Source organism: Procambarus clarkii, chromosome 82 (assembly GCF_040958095.1).
Source record: "Procambarus clarkii isolate CNS0578487 chromosome 82, FALCON_Pclarkii_2.0, whole genome shotgun sequence".
NCBI lineage: Eukaryota > Metazoa > Arthropoda > Malacostraca > Decapoda > Cambaridae > Procambarus > Procambarus clarkii.
The window spans coordinates 6,007,078-6,024,830 of NC_091231.1; the positions used below are offsets into that span (position 1 = coordinate 6,007,078).

A 17,753-nucleotide genomic window follows, 5' to 3' on the forward strand; every position below is an offset into this window, starting at 1 on the left:
CGACCTCAGAAATACTTGTATGGGCTGCACAGTAAACTATCTTTCACAGAATGAATATGGGTTGCACAATAAACTACCGCTCACAGGATAAGTATGGGGTGCACAATAAACAACCCCCTTACAGGATAAGTATGGAGTGCACATTAAACTACTGGTCACCGCTCAGGAATCTATACACCGGTTGATTGACAATTGAGAGGCGGGACCAAAGGTGTGAAGCTCAACCCCCGCAAGTACACCTAGGTGTGTACAGGGTGCGTATAGGTAGCACAATAATCACTCAATGAGTATAGGGTGCACAATAACTAAAGTCGTCGGTGACGGCATTATCATACAAAAAGCAATTGCATATAGCAGCCAAATTTTAGATTCGAGTGTCAATTTACAACTAAGTTTAAGGGATATAAGTCATATCGTATGCAAGAAGACTCGCCAACGGATTTTGAAACCCACCTAAAGAAGCTCAACCGAACCAAATAAAGCCTGATCTAATACATCCTAGCATAATATACACAGTTTTAACAAAAAGAAAACGAGATTCGTCGTATTGTCTCTTATCCGAAACGACTATACCTCGTTACGAGTCGTGCATGTGCTTGCATACCCGTTACGATTCGTGCATGTGTGCGTGCATACCCCGTTACGACTCGTGCATGTGTGCGTGCATACCCCGTTACGACTCGTGCATGTGTGCGTGCATACCCCGTTACGAGTCTAGCATGTGTGCGTGCATACTCCGTTACGAGTCGTGCATGTGTGCGTGCATACCCCGTTACGAGTCTAGCATGTGTGCGTGCATACTCCGTTACGAGTCGTGCATGTGTGCGTGCATACCCCGTTACGAGTCGTGCATGTGTGCGTGCATACCCCGTTACCACTCGTGCACGTGTGCGTGCATACCCCGTTACGAGTCGTGTATGTGTGCGTGCATGTGGCATGTCCTGAGTACCGGGCGGGAGGGGAGCTGTGAGCGGGGGCCCGGGGGCTGGCCGGCGCCTGCTCCGTGTTCCCCTCGGCCGGCCGAGAGTCAGCTGTTCCTCCCGGTCGGCGACACGTCGTACTGCTTGCTGTCAGCCTCACAGTAGGCCCATGGCTCCATCACCACCACAGCTGCTCTTCCTCTGATAACATGGGTTAGGAAGCTGCTTCGGAACCCCGAGAAGCGCTGGTTAGAGCCCGCGGGTCCCCGCACCTGCTGGATCTCTCTCAAAAGTGAGCGAGTGAGAATTTGGGTAATCCCTGGTGCAGACTCCTTAGGCATAATCTCGGTGCAGCGAGTGACCTTGACGGTCGGGCTCTGGCTCTCGGCCCCCTCTAGCTTAAAGTGAGACCGTTACCTAGAAACACCACCAATATTCATTTAAAGAATTCCATATTCCTGTAAATAAGTGTTAAAAGTGTTATGTAAATTTACTAGCATAGGATAATATTGTCCGGGACAGGTAGCCAGTTAAGCTACCCCTCAATAAAGGAAAAAAGCCGGGCTCTCTGTACTCCACATGGTCATCCATACAGTTGGTAATTAAACCCAATGGTGCTTAACCTGACCGAGTCTTATCTATCAATGGCCACGGGTGGCAAGCCCTTTACACCTCCATCTGGTATTATATACCTGGCACCATTATTACCTCTTCACATTTATGTCATATTTTTTTTTTAAATTGTGGCTTGAATTGACTTTGATGTTTTGTAAAGCATTCCATTTGCAGACCACTTGTGTGAAGGGACTTTTCCAACATGTCTATTACTTAGTGTATATAATACATTTTATATATACATGTATATGGCCTTCAAGCTGTCCTCTTGTCCTGGTTTCTCTCAATTTAAATAAGGTACCTTGTTCACCTTGCATGTAGTGATAATTTCTCCTTCTTTTAAGATTGTGAGTTTTGTTTTTCTTATCATGTCCATGTAGCTGTGCCCTCTCATATTCTGATACTACTCTAGTTGCAAATCTTATTTTTGTCTGCTATTGTGCTTACAAGGTGCAGATTCCATGCCAGCATTGGATACTCCAACAGCAGTTTCACAAAAGCAGTGTATGGACTTGAAAGGCTTCTTGTTTTGATTTTGAACTATTCTTATGTGCACCAACTTACCATATGCTGCCAATACTTTCCTGTTCACACAAACTTCTGGTGTTAGTGTGGCCATTAGATCCCTCCCGGGTATTATTCTAGTTTTGTTGTTGCTGCTTACCTCTGTGTTGTAGTTTCAAACTGGTCTTCTTATCTCCCTTTTCAACTTTGTTTCCAATTAACAGGGACAGGAAGGGACAGGACTTTCTTAGGTGGGCCTTGATGAATGACAAGACTTTCCCCATTGTGTAATTGACATTAGTTATCAAACTCCTAGAGGCCAGGTACCTATTTACTGCTAGGTGAACAGAGGCATCAGGTGTAAAGAAACATGCCAAAATATCTTCATCCTGTGTGGAATTAAACCCAGGTTCTTTTGGTTTAGTTGGTCTGATCATTGCAGCACAACAGCCCTCCCCAGTTTTTTATTAGTCATGCATTACCTGCACACATTGACATGTACAAATTCCCTCTCTCTGGTAGGTTTCTAATGTAAATTAGAAACATCAGTGGTCTTAGGATAGTCATGAGGGACCCCACTGTAAACAACTTGCCTTAATATATCACAGAGTATCCACCATAGGGTGGATAGTCCATTTATATTGCTTATGAGAGTGACCTATGGAGTAAGAAGCTGACATGCACAATTTGTATTTAGTTAAGATTTATTTTGCATTGTTACTGCTTTTATGATACTTTTAGTTCAGAAGTATTTAATGATACTAAGCTTCAATTAACTCCTATTTTTTCAGGCCTTCAGTATGACTGCAACAACAAATGATAGTGGTGGTGGCTTCCTACGCACACGGCTGAGATCTGCCCTTCACTCTTCAAATGATCTGTTATCTGGCATATCTTCTAACATCTCTTCTCGTCTCTCTGTGTTCTCTGCAGCATCAGGAAATTCCAATGCATCGTCAGAAAAAACTCCACCCGTTCCTGAGAAACCCCCAAGTACACCTCCCTTACAGCTTCCTCCTAGTCCTGAAGAAAGCCATCGCTCTCCTACTATGAAGGAGATGATCAAGGTGAAGCTACTTCTGATAAAATAAAGAGAATACAATGGAACCTCCGTTTTCGAATGCCTCTTTTTCAAATTTTTCTGTTTTCGAGCTCAATTTCTTTGTAAAATTCGACTCGGTATTCGAGGTTCGCCTCGCTTCTCGAGTTTGTTGATGAACGTATGGGTCGACCAAGTGCGTGGCGCTTCACAGTTTACCAGTGTATCCTGCCTAGTGACGACCCTGCTTGAATTCTTTGTGAAGAATTTCATTGCTTTTCTGCTTTTTTGGTTTCTGAACATAAAAGTAATGATAATACTGTATATCATGCCATGGGTCCCAAGAAAGTCAGTGGTATAAGATAAGCAAGCAGTGAGCCACAACTTGGTTCTAGTGGTATGCCTGCAAAACATAGAGGGAGTACCCCAGAAATGTTATCACTGCATGATGTTATAGTGGAAGGGGACTCCCCTTCCAAACACTAACACCTTTCCTCCTCCTTCCCCTCCTCACCGTCTTCCATATGCCAACAAGAGTCCTCAATGAAGATTAAATATACTTTTATATATTGTAGTGCAAAATATGTGTAGTATTATATATAAAATGTTCTTTTAAGTTAATATTTTTGGGGTGTGTGGAATGGATTAATTCAATTTACATTATTTCTTATTGGAAAATTCATTTCGGTTTTCAAATTTTCTGTTGTCGAACCATCGCCGGAAATGGATTAAATTTGAAAACGGAGGTACCACTGTATGTACTTCCAGTGATACGGAGAAAGATTGAGTTAGTGTAATTGCAGTACCTATCTGCCTGTGTGTATTTATGTATGAAATAACAAAATTGTAATTACCAAAGTCGTTACAAGGTGCGAGCTAAGCTCAAGGTGTCCTGTCTTCTCTATAATCTTTGTCATATGAATTTTTAACTGTTATACAGAAGGTTTTGGCCTTTTTATTTAAATTATTCCAGTCTTCTACAACTCTGTTCGCAAAGGAGAACTTTCAAGTGATTTTTGGCCCCTTTGTTTCCTGAACTTGAATCTATGGCCTCCATTTCTTGATGTCGTAGATTTCAAAAATTCTATAGTTCCTGTCTTTAGTTTTAGAAGTCTTTAGCATGACTTTACACCCTTTTTAGTTTATTGATGTACTTCTTGGTATTTGATGGTACTGTATAGTCTAGGCTCCTCTCACATCATCTTCGGCATGATTCTCTTATGACCATTTACTGTACTATCCAAAACCGCCCTAAGATTTTCTTTCCTTGCTCAAGTTCTTTAGTATCTTTTCACATAATTTATACTATAGGTTGAGTGAAGCCTATTTTGACCTATTCCATTATATAGCATTTATATATCTTACATATACTGTACTGTAAAATACCTGTATAATAATAATAATAATATTCTTATGCCCTACTTCCCCATATTGTTTGCTATTATTATACTGTACAGCACAGTACTATAAATAATTTTTCTGTACTGTTTTTGCTTTTTCAGCAAAGAAAATGACCAAAGCTTATTTAGAATTATTTCTCTACTACTCGGGTCTACTACTACTACCAGGACTCTAAGAGTACTGTACTAGTCGGGTTCGTTCTCTATGCACAATCAAGAATTCTGGGTTCAAATCCCGGGTGGGACAGAAATGGTTGGGCACATTTCCTTTCACCTAATGCCTCTTCACCTAGCACTGAGTAGGTACTCAGGAGTTAGTCAGTTTGTTGTGGAGTTGCATCCTGGGTGGGTCAGTAATTTGGCCTGGGGGATGGGGATCTTGACAAAAGTCAAACATGTATGAATACACTCTGGCTTCTTGTTCCCCAACACAGTGAATTATTTGTATTTTTATGTTAGATTCTACAGGTTTTATTTTCTGCAGGAAACTTTTAAGCTAGAAAATCTACGAGAATTTCGACCAACTCTAGAAGAACTAATGCAGTCAGAATCATCATCTGAGCCATCGACACTCCCCACCAACACTCCTGAGTCACCAAAAACAGGTTTCCGCTATCACTTAAATAATTTTAACCAAGCCATTCCCAAGAAATTTGTGGATTATAAGGTAAGTTATTGATACTGGTTTGTTTCATTATACTGAAGTTCTTAAAATTCAAATGGCTCTACTAAATATTTTAATGCTTATTAAGGCAAAATACTACTGTATATATATGGCTTGGCATGTAATCTCAAAATTGTTTCATATTAAAGTTCTAGAACATTCAGAAAAATTTACATAAAAAATTTATCAGTATTTTGCTCTATATGCTTGTCCTCAGGCTGGGCAGCAAGAATATGAAAACTGCAAATTGGACAAACACTGCATACAGTATATCTTTGTTTTATTCATATGACTGTTCATAATTGTAAAACTTGTAATTATAGTACTAGTTCTGATAATGATGGTTGCATCCTCAGCAACTGGCAATCAGAACCCTGAGTGGTGATACTGGAGAGGGACCACTTGATGAAATCCAAGAAATGAATGCCTGTGCAATCAATGTGGAATGTGTTGATGACAAGAAAGAGGAGAAAGATGGTAAGAAATTTGTTCCTTTATAATTGGAACATTATAAGGATTGTAATGTTCATCCTTCATCCAAACACATTCAAGGATTTGGGCAGAGTCGTACGACTTGGCCTAGTTGGCAACGCTTGCCAGGATGAATAAACATTGTTTCTGGTGTGTGCCCCTCTTTATCTTCCTGAGCTACCCACCTGAAGTCTTCCACACCAGGCTCTAATGAACCACAAGCACCTACCAGAGACCAGAACCACAATCTGGGCCCTCTCGGTACACCCATAGGGGTGTGGGGATATTAGCTCAGCCATATTACTGAAGGGATAACCACCAAAAAGGTAGAGCATGCCAATACAAGCAACAGCTTGTACAATGTTTGCAACCCTGATTTGAACTATGTACACACTTGCTATCTAGGTCTAACTGCTTGTTAGTTCCACTCCCTCACCACCAGATGGCAGCCCTGGTGACCCTAGTGGGCCTGTGCAGCGATCCCAGTCATTCACACACCTGCTCTTTGTCAGGGGGACAAGAGAATTTGGAAGGATGTGTGTCCATTTAGGTATAAAAGTCACCCCAAAAGCCTATCTGGTTGCATTAGTGGCAAGGCTAATGGAAGATACCATGAGGGTTTACTCAAAGTAAATAAAACATGAGCATGAAGAATTACCAGATTCAAAGTATTATTCAGTCACTTGCAGTTACCTGTACTGGGTACTGAGATAATGTTGACTGATAACACTTGAGTCACATGATGCATAACTGCACACACACCATAGCATCTTGTGTACAGGTTCACACCAAGCAAGCCACTCCTCATGCTTTGCAGTTTGGGTGTTAAACAAAACGTTCAAAGTGTGTGAATTTTGAATTTTCTGAAATGGCTAACTTTGAGGGTTTACTATATTGTACGCCACACAGCACTACTTATATCCTAACTTGTTTTCCCTAACCATAGCTTATCACACCTGTCTTCCCCCATAGTTTTGTTACTAATTTCACTTGCACAGATTTCCCTTTTGTTAATCATACATAAGTAGAATACTAAAACGTGCCAACGGATCGTAGCACTTTTCTCTTCCTGCCGATTTCATGTTCACAATTTCCTCCTCTTTCCGCTACATTAGCATTGTGATCAGCACAGTCAAGTCACAATTGAAAGGCCCCCGGGATCGATTCCCATGGCATGACAGACATTCAGTCACTTAGCACCTGATGCCTCTATTCACCTAGGGATAAATAAGTACCAGGGAGTTGGGCAACTGTTGTGGGTTGCATCATAGAAAAGGTTAGTAGTTGCTTAGAGTGACCACAATAAGCTTAACACGATCGTGGTCAAGTCACAATTAACTTAACCATGATAAGTTGGGGGATAAGTAAGACTTAAGCTTCCTGTCCCCAACAATGGAAACTATTAATTGACTTTTAGATAGTAGGCATCCATCAGTCTCAGGAGACTATAGAGTTGCGCTCTGTTTGTTGGTCTCGAGTGCGTTCTCCAGGGCAGAAAGCCAGGGTAGGTTGATATGGGGCAGAAGCCGCCACCCATGCAGCAAGTCTTCCCCTCTCCACAGCGCCGAAAGTCTCCAATGGAAAGGCATACGCCAATACAATGGTGTTTTAGGTACATAGATAATTATCTGTAATATTTAGATGTAGCTGCATTAGCCAAGACTGTTAGTGCTACAGGTTGGCAATAATTTTTTTATAAGAGGGTGGCTTAGTTAGATTTTCATAGTTAAATTTGTGCTTATTTGTTTTATTCTCAAAATTTTGAATTTTGTCATAGTACCGTATTAGACAATTTTTTTGTTTACATCAAATTTGAAATCATGCACCCTTAATTGATATCACTGAGATGTTAATGTGAATTTTATTTTTGGAGGTTTCACTAGTTTTACATAATATGCAAGCAATTCAACTCGAGAAATAGGCATGGGCTAGAATAATGGTAATGAGACTTTTTTCAGATTGCATTTCTCGTTTAAGATTTACGAGTAACTGGCAAAATTTTGAACACCTAATTAGCCTAATACATATATATACAATATATATATACAAGTTGGGCTGCCTAGATTTTGTGTATAATAGCTTTACTTATCAAGCAAGCTTTAATTACCACAGCTGATGCTGAAGAAGCACGTGATGTTGTTGAGGGAGCAAGTACTTGTCTTTCCTCACGCTCTTTCAACTCGATGCACTCTCTTTATGCTACTGGTCCTGACCCCTACGACAAATTAAAGTATAGACATGGTAAGTTCTTATGGAATGGTAGTGTTTGATATACCGTAGTTGCTGTCATTGCGCAAAGTATATATATAAAGCATCATGAATTCTAAAACAGATACATCTGTGCTTGCTGCATGAACACACAGAATGAGACAGTTGCACACTATTAAATAAGTAGTATTAATCATAGAAATCACTTAACACTTTCGCGCTCCGTGGAAACTCGCGGTTGACAGGGGGATCGTGGCCCCTCCGTGCGGGTAAGCGCGCGGTGACACTCAAATGTGTATACTCGTTCCAGTTTTCTCACCTTAATTCTCGCGCTACGTCGCTCATTCTGGTATCATTGTGTTCGCAATTAAATTCTCTACAGGTGTGTATAAATATAATGTCCAAAAGCCTAGCGTGACTCCCAACAGCAAAGCGTAAAGTCGGCAAAAACGCACAAAATCAGTAACATGTGCATTCTCGTTCCATTTTTTTACCTTAATTCTCGTGCTACGTCGCTCATTTTGGTATCATTGTGTTCGCAATTAAATTCCCTACAGATGTGTATGAATAAAATGTACAAAAGGCTGGAGTGCCTCCCCGCAGAAAAGCCTAAAGTTACCCATGAACGAGCACCATTTTGTACATTGCAACCTAATGTTCAACTCGTTCAATTTGATAACATCAAATTTCGTGCTACGTCGCTCGTTTTGGTATCAAATTGTTCGCAATAAAAAGGCGATTATTTTAAAACTAGTCCCAGAATAATAGAGCAATAACTGGATTTTTAACAAATATTTTAATTCTGGACGCTCATCATCACAAATTTATTTATATCTTTCCAGTGTTCTGACATAAATATTTGTGTTACATCTTTCATTTTGGTATCAAATTGTTCGCAATAAAAAGGCGCACATTTTAAAACAAGTCCCAAGATAATAGGACAATAAATAGAATTTTAACAAATATTTTAATATTCAGACCATAGACCTATTTATAATATTTCAAGTGTTTGGACATCAAGTTTCATGTTATATCTTTGATTTTGGTATCAAATTGTGTGCAATCTAAAGGCGCTTATTTTAAAACCACTACCAGATTGATCTGATAAAATTTAAATTTTTAAAAAATATTGTAATGAGTGACTCAGTATTGCGTCGTTGGAACACATTCAGTAGAAAAATGAGTGACGAATTATTCAGTCTGTGGAACGCGAAAGTGTTAATATAGATACATTAAATTTGTTTGATAGTTCAATAAATAAGTTAATAATATACTATCATTATACCGTATATATAAAATATCTTAATTTAGCAAAATGTTTAACATAAATAATGAATATCAGACCAGGAAAATGAAGGAAGTTGAACATCACACCATGGAATGTAATTGAAATTCCTGGAAATGTTTCCAGTAACCAGCCATCCCCCCAAAGTACTGTAATTAAATTAACATGTTCTATGATTTGCTTTATGGTTATGACATCTGTAATTCCACGTCATACAAGCAATAAGGTAATGCATTTTGAATTCCTCGGCAGCTTTCTTGTTATTGAAAATACTTATATCAACATTTATTTAGGCGATCAAAGGCAGACAAGTATTATCAAGTTGTTTAAACCGTCTTGCAGTTATTGACCCTCTGTTTCACAATGCCCTCAAGCATCTATGCTATCCCTTCCTTTTCCCTTTCTGATTATATATGCACATCCTTTGCCTTTTTTCCTCTGATATGCTTCATGGCATTCTCATGGTGCCTTTATGTCCTCTTCATTCAAAATCAGATTAATTTTGTGCTTAAATTAATAACATTTAAGCAGTTTAAGGCTGTTGGTAAGTTTTAAAGTAATGATCAATAGCTTTATTTTAGCAAAAGGGTAGAGCCATATACATAGTGAAATCTCCAATCATTTCCTGCCAGCAAGAGACAAAAAAAAAAAAAAAGTCAAAATGTCTGGAGGGTGATACTGCTGTCCATGTGGACGTTCTGCAAAATCATATCATGTACTTTTTTATCCGATCTATAAATCACTGCACTATTTTGTCTCAATCTATTGAGAACAGTTTGATGTAATTCCACTGCAGAGATTACATTATGTATGTTGCTGGCCTAAATACAGTACATACTACAATATTACTAAGATACAATTCCAGCACAATTTAATGACTAACTCTAAATGTGTATTTTGTTGTTTAAATATAAAAACAGATTCTGCTACATTACTACAGGGTTCTAATGATATGTTTGAATGTACTGTATCTATATAAAAAAAGTAATATAATGGAAATACAGTACTGTATTAGTTTCCAGTGCAATAGATCAAATGGCAAGACAAAGTAATCGATCTACAGTAATCTCACTAATCTTAAGGAAATGGGAGAAAATGAGGAACCTGACCAGAATGGAGTTATTTATCTATGCTTAAAACCTTGTGGTTGAGCTACTTCACTCTGCCACTCCCTTTGGCAAGAATAACCACAGTAAGAGCTAAAGAGAAGAACAACCCAGTAGTAGTTATCTGTTCTCTAGAGTAAAGCTAGAGAACTGTGACTAAAGAAAGGTCAAAGGAAATGATAAGAACTGTGTTTCCAGATATGGAAACATCAGGCAAACAGATCCTGTGCTGAGTAATAATTTCCGAGAAGACAGATGTTCAAGCCCAACATGCTAACAGTGCAGACTGTGAATTAAAGGGAAGTAACAGAACACGAATGTACAGTTTGTCTTCCAAAGCCCACAAACTCAAATATCAGCACAGGACAATGCAGAGAACACCGAGTGTGGTGTTAGGCATATCATAGTCACAGGCTGATTATTTCACCCTTCTACAGAGTTACTGAGACAACTACACCTTAGTTCAAAGCACCATTGTATATAAACTAAATAACACAGAATCATAGTTCTTCTTGAAAACAAAGGAGGAAATGGTTCTAGATGTACTGTAATCAAGTTTAAGTAGTACAGTAATCCCAAATACAGCAACTGGTAATTATATACAGTACAGTATTTTAAAAATATTTATGATAAATAAAAATTAAGTACCATGAGCATTGTGCTACTCATGTAAAAACAAAGCAAATGGATAATCGCAAATATAGTTGCTAATATCACAAATATAATATGATATACTGTAATATAATAGCATATTACAGTATATTTGATATCAAATATAATATGATAATCACAATTATCACAGCCAAGTATAAGCATCATGAAAATGTGTGGATGTGGCAGACTACACAACAGATGCTGTTACTAGTGCACAGGTGTGGGTGGGAGATTCAGGCCAACACCTGGCCTGGTCTCTCATTTGCACCGGCTCAGTTTTCCCAATAAATATAGCTGGCACAGGACGTTATCTCCTCTTGTACTAAACTGTGTCTTACATAAGTATATTTATATTGACATTAAAGGAAGCACGTGGTGTCAAGTGTTTTTTTTAAGATGGATTCCTCAGGGGAAGGTTCTGGTATGTATTTTTGCTGAGTTTGTGATGTTTTTCTCAGTCATGTTACAATTATAGCAATACTATGTACTCTTAGTAATACAAGTAAAATGATGTTGGGTTTGAAATCACACTGTACAGTACTGCACGTTGAAATATTTAACTAGGGTTTGTTATAAAAAATAAAACACGTTGAATGTATTTAAGTGCCTGTTTCTGGCAAGCAACTCAGTAACTTCCTAAGCTACAGCACTGGAGTTACCAAGCCTTAGATATCACATACCAGGTCTCTGCAATCCACTCGAGCCTATTGAGGGCATAGGCAAGAATCTACATTTTCATGCATTGTTATGAACTACTAAACAGTTCTGCTGTGTGTAATAATCTTATAACCAGTAATTACTTTTCAGTTTAGCTCCCTTGCCTGCTTTGCATGAAGTTGTAACTGCCTGCACTAAATATTATTATTTTTTTCTTTATATTTTTAATATTCTTACCATTTTTTCTTTCAAGTGCAATGATGCATTGGATTGTCAATGTTATTTGTATCAAAATGTGTAGAACAGATACTTAGATATATTTGTCACTAATATGTGCACAATATATTCTTTGAACAATAAACCAATTTTTTTTTTGCTGCTATTACACTGTATACATAAATTATACACAGTATAACTATCTACATTTTTTATACTTTAACCACTAAGCAGTTCTGGTGGTTGTGGTAATGTCGTAATCTAAGGAAGCATTGCACCACATGCTAGTCAGTTGCCTTCTAATATACTACACATTACTAACATTAGCCACAACATTGCTGTTTTTATTAGAATCCTGGTCACTAAGTCCTGAATATGAATAATTTACCACACGTTCATTTTCTAATGGAACTTGAGGTCCCTTTTCATGATGCATAAACTCATCAAACTGCAGCTGTGTGTGCTGTGAATGTCTCCCTTGTGCTGTGAACATTGTAACTAGAATTGGGTTCACTGATATTTCAACTTTATACAATACATAGTTTTTATCACAGGATTGTCTCTGACACAAGTATCATTAAATAATCCCAGTTACTTATTTATTTCATCATTATTAAGTGTTGCTATGGACATAAAATGAATGGCAGTGTTGAGAGCTGCTGCTGCTGCTGCATGCATTACTCATGAGTGCCCTCTCAGTACTGAGGCCTCTCACATCCAGGAGGGGTGGCCATGTTTTTGGAAGAGGTTTACTGTAGGCCTGAGAAAGCAGACGTGAGCCCCTTGTACCCACAGGAGTTTAAAATCTCATGCAGTACCCTAAGACTTCCCTAACCACGTCGCTCACTTTACAGATAATTATTGAGATCTTTCCCTGCCGTGGCATGCAGAGGAAGGAATAAAAAGTCTTGCACTGTTAAGTAAAGCCACTCACTACTTGAGAGATGAAATGACTTAAGAGGAGTTGCTTGTACAGGAGGAAACCTGAACCATGCAGAGAAGGTAACACTGGTTTGATAAGGAAAATGTAAACCAGCTCCAGAAAAACTAACACAACTGGAGCAAAATTTGTTAACACAGGACACATCTAAAGCGGGTGGCAGAAATTCTGGGTCACCAGGACCAAAATCTGGTGGCTTTTGGGTGGATCACAGAAGGGGAGGGGGAGGGGGTATTTCCCACCACCAATTTGGCTAGTTTTTCCTTAGGGTTATCATTTGCTTTAAAGCAGTTTTTTTTTTAAGGCACTTAATTCCTGGCAAACTTTGCTCAACCACTTGGGCTGGACGGTAGAGTGATGATCTCGCTTCATGCAGGTTGGTGTTCAATCCCCGATTGTCCAAATGGCCAGACACCATTCCTTCCTCCCATCCCATCCTTAATCCTTATCCTGACCCCTTTCAAGTGCTATCTATACCTGTACTGTATAGTTGTAATGGCTTGGCACTTTTCCCCAATAATTCCCTCCCTCTCTTTACTTAGTTTCAGGTTGAACTCTAATCTCCAATAGAATGTCTTGTCTTATAGAATGAGTCAGATTCTGTTTGTGGTTCTCAGTATGCTAAAGGATCTCAAAGACCTTGTGTCATCTCTAAGGCTTTTTGGTTCGTGCTGTAGGTCGGAGAGCAACTGAGGGTGGGCCCCTCCCAGAGCAATTATGAGCATTATGTGATTAATTATTTTATCTCCACATTACTATATTTAATATATCTATTTTCCTGCATAACACTACAAGCTCATAATCTATTTAAATTTTTGTTTACTTTGCAGATATTATCAGCAGTGGAACACCGAGTGATGGCGAGGGTTTAGGTCATTCGACAAGTCTTGACTCGACTGATTCTGATCCTCACAAAAAGCTGTGGATCAGATCAGGTTTGTTTTCTCTCTTATATTATACCAAAGAACACAAAATGAGTCTCACTTTTAATCCAATTTAAATTATTATTAAATGCTTTTAATAATAAATCATTTTTTCCACTAAATGCTTTTCACTTAGTAATAGATCCAGATTTGATTTAGTAGTTAGGAATGAACCTTGGGGATATAGTTTGGGATTGTCACATCCTACCACTAATGTCCTCAGCTTGATGCAAAATACCTTACCTTTGACATAACTAGATTAGCACTCTTCAGTACCAAATCATATGAGAAATTTTCTTTTAAAATGTTTGGATGGATTCTTCATGGGGTAATAATATGCATAACACAGCTCAGTTTATGTGGGTGGGGAGAAATGCTGTAAGAGTATTTGGGATTTTGTAATAAGTTAACCTTTCCAAGTGACTTGGGTGTTAAACAATCATTATTCTTGATGTAAGGTACAGTACAGTAATAGCACGGATTGGTAATGGAATCGGATAATAATCAGCCGGCTTAACTTTTCACTTGTTGTACAGATTTAACAATCAAGTCACTTCTGAAAGACAATGAGAGTAATGTATTCATTTGACACATTGGATTACAATTTTTTTTTTTAATTTACATCCCTAGCTTGCATCTTTAACCACTGCACCTGCCTTGGTCACCTGCCCGAAACGCTTTGCGTAATAGTGGCTTTAGGCATTGTATGTACTAGCTCTATCTATAAATCTATCAATTTTTGTAAAACCTCTTGTATGTATGTACTTTACCTGAATAAACATTTATTTATTATTATTTATTTATTAAAGACCATTCTGTATAATACTGATCTTTGTGTTGTTCTTGCTGGTAGAGGGCTTATCAGGTAAGATGGGTTTATCCCAACATTTCTAAAAAGAGATCCCTACCTTTCTTAGTTCATGTTTCCTCCAAAGACCTGCTCGGCATTTTTTAAATTGAAATGTCAATGGCTCTTCATCAACTTTAGTGTACTAGAAATCCTAGTTTGCAGTTCTCATCTTTAATGTATTAAATTCAGAGTAACATGCTAAATTATTCATATGAAAACTTAGTTTAATAGCAGTTCAAGTTAACACTAAATTGCAGTAGGATTAAGGGATGAATTAAGGCACAACTTAAGGTTTCTAGTACATGGTTTTTCTTAAGATCAACTTTTACTCCACTAATGACAGTGTTAGTTCCTTTGTTATGGTGTGCTGTACAATATGCACCTACAGTAGATCTGTTTAATCTACCTGTCTTGTTCAAAATTATTACTTAATTTGGTAAATGTGCTACTTTTGCCAAAACCATTTATGCTATAGGTTTTCTCCCTTAAAATTCTTTAACCATAAATTGTTCAAGAACTTCTTATGCCCATTGCTCTATGATTTTATTACCAATTTAGATTTTCAATAATATAATTGATATTAAACAATAACTTGTTCAAAGTTTTTGTTTTGTCATTTAGAGAACTAGATTATTTTTCCTATAAAATAATAAATGAAAGTGAAGATTATTTTTGTAATAGAATCCCAAAGAGTGAAGCCCTTTCTGCCACACGTCTAAAGTGAAATTTTATCCAAGTTACAACATAGTGCTGCCGATGTAATGCTTGGCCACAAGTTCAACTCTGATCATATTAGCAGTTTAACATTAAATGATGCTCCCCTTCAGCAATTATGTCATTCATGGTTATGTAGAAATATAACAAAAAAGTATATGAATAGACATGTGGTTCAGAAACAAGTTTGAAATTTATGTTTTTCTTACCAAGAAATTTGAATTTTCAATCTTTCTCAATAATTTAAGATGTCTATAATCTCCATTATGCATTTTGAACATTTGTCTTTTTTTATTATTAAATTTGTTCATCCTTTAGATTTTTTTCTTATTGAAAAAACTAACAGAAAAGAAATCTGTTGTAGATGTAGTTTTCAACTTGCTTTTTATGACTTAGATCTAAGATCTACTCAGCCTATGCAATTATGTACCATAAACCTTTTTATTCTGGCTTTGCTTTTCTTTAAGTCTGTCCATGTTCCCTACAGATCTTCCATAGAATAGTTTTTTATGGCACTGGAAGTGACAAATGAATTTTGGAGTTTATAAATGTTAGAGAAGTTTTTGCCTTTTCAAAATTCCAAGAATACTTTGTTGTATTTGAAATAGAACATGTGGTTAATATTAACTACACATTCATCTCAAATAAAAATTTACATTTAAAAGTTTTACATACTTTATTAGAGCTTTTAAGAAATTATGAAGTTTGCTTAACCCTTTCCCAGCTTTAGCTGGAATCGTCCGACATGTGAGAGAGCCATTTCTATGAACTTTAAAACATTTTCTAGATAGTTTCCAAATTTCATAAGTTTTACCAAAAATCTGACTGTCAAAACAGGTGGCAGAAGCAAACTTCACACAAAGTGGTAAATAAAAAGAAAAATGCACCCTCACAATTCTCCCATATTCACACCATTTCTAAGCCGTTTTATATAAAATAGGTATTATATACTGTTACTTTGTTTTGTACATTATGACATGTTGCATAAAGCTGATGTAAAGATGATGTACTGTACATATAATTATGTATCCAAATTTAATTTACGAGCTTGTAGTTAACTAAATATGGCTACAGGATGAGAACTAAGCACACGTCATCCCATCTTCCTTATAATTTATGTCATTCATAGTTTTTAAATGTCCAACAGTGCTGGCACACACCACCACCTCATTTAGTTTATTCCATCCATCTACTATTATGCAAGAGAACTATTTTTGTTTTTATTTTTTCTGTAATTTGCACCTTTGTCCTCTTCTCCTTGATGTTGCAATTTCCTTTTTTTTTCCTTTTCTATTACATCACTAATCCTCATAATTTTGTATGTAGCGATTATATGTTTTCCCCCATTTTTTAATATTCATTTGTGTATTATATCATTTGTGTATTACATCAACACTGCTCATACTTTTTATGTAGAAATCATATCTCTTCTTTCTGGGAAGACCCCATTAGTAGCTCCCTGAGTTATGTGCCAGTTTAGTCATGTTTTAGGGAGAAGCACCAGGCCTCTGAGGCCAACCCTTGCTTGCTAGAAGCCAGGAATAGAATCTGGCTCATTCTATGATGCGAGAAGAGCTTGAAGAAAAACCCAAACCACCAAAACCAGCAATAAAATGCTGTGCCGTTGGTTCTGTCTTTTCCACCAAGCACTTTATATAGTTATGCCAGCCCAGCCTCCTAAAATTATAGTACTGTATTTATAGTAACTCTTTGGACAAAAGTGCCAGTATTTAGTGATGAACCACCAGCAAGTTGATGTTTTCTATTATTTAACTTGGCCAAATGGGAAACATTTTCAACAGCAACATAAATATAGAACCTAACCTAACCTCTTCTAGCAATCCTAGGCCTAATACTGTCTTGGGCCTGTTTAGTATGTGTGTGGGTATTATACTAGGCCTAGGAATGTTTAAGTTTGATTTTTAGCTTTATTTTTTCTGGACTATATAAAAATACAAGAACAAAAAAAAACTATTTGGCGGTCCATCATTACATATTTGAACATTCGAGCAAATAGTTACCGTTAAGTATTCTGCTATCATTTCAAGAAGATTGGTCGAGTTATACTGCTGTACTGTTCACAACAAACTGATGCACAAGTGGTTTACTCAGAACTTAAAGCTTTAGTGTCATAAATGGATTACAATGCAATATTTTAGCCAGATATTTGGCCATTAAATATAAGAATGTAGAAAACAGATAATAATTTTAAACTTATATGTATATATTTTAAAAATATATATACAGGATTTGTTATTTCTTTCCAATGAATTTTGTGATTTGGCCATTGTTACTTGTAATACATCAATGTTCTATCAGCTTTTCTGTATAGATAGTTAAGTGTTAGACGATTAAACATTTATGTTTAGAACAAATTTAATATATCTAATATTTCTGTATAGTATATAGTTACTACTGTTTATAGATTTTTCACTTTTTGTGTGTGATAGATGAAGGAAAACCTTTTTTTTTCTAAACATACAAAAATATTATTACTACTGTATCCATTTTCTCTTCTCAAATTTGTGTACATATCGGTTCAATGTTGATACCATTAAAGGCTGTTTAAACAATACAATTTTCTTTT

The 17,753-nt window shown here is 37.1% G+C and overlaps 1 protein-coding gene across 3 annotated transcripts in view; it reads left to right on the forward strand.

Moving 5' to 3' along the window:
- The first annotated feature begins 986 nt into the window (after window positions 1–986).
- Window positions 987–17,753, forward strand: part of LOC123764359 (uncharacterized protein KIAA0513) — a 52,050-nt gene continuing 35,283 nt past the window's right edge. The window contains exons 1-6 of one of the 3 annotated variants that reach the window (XM_069315995.1): window positions 987–1,212; window positions 2,831–3,106; window positions 4,963–5,145; window positions 5,499–5,619; window positions 7,726–7,854; window positions 13,510–13,614. In XM_069315995.1, coding sequence (XP_069172096.1) covers window positions 2,840–3,106; window positions 4,963–5,145; window positions 5,499–5,619; window positions 7,726–7,854; window positions 13,510–13,614 — 805 coding nt within the window. In that variant the 5' untranslated portion in view covers window positions 987–1,212; window positions 2,831–2,839. The remainder of the gene's footprint in view (window positions 1,213–2,830; window positions 3,107–4,962; window positions 5,146–5,498; window positions 5,620–7,725; window positions 7,855–13,509; window positions 13,615–17,753) is intronic. The other 2 variants (XM_069315994.1, XM_069315996.1) reach the window with 2 other exon arrangements.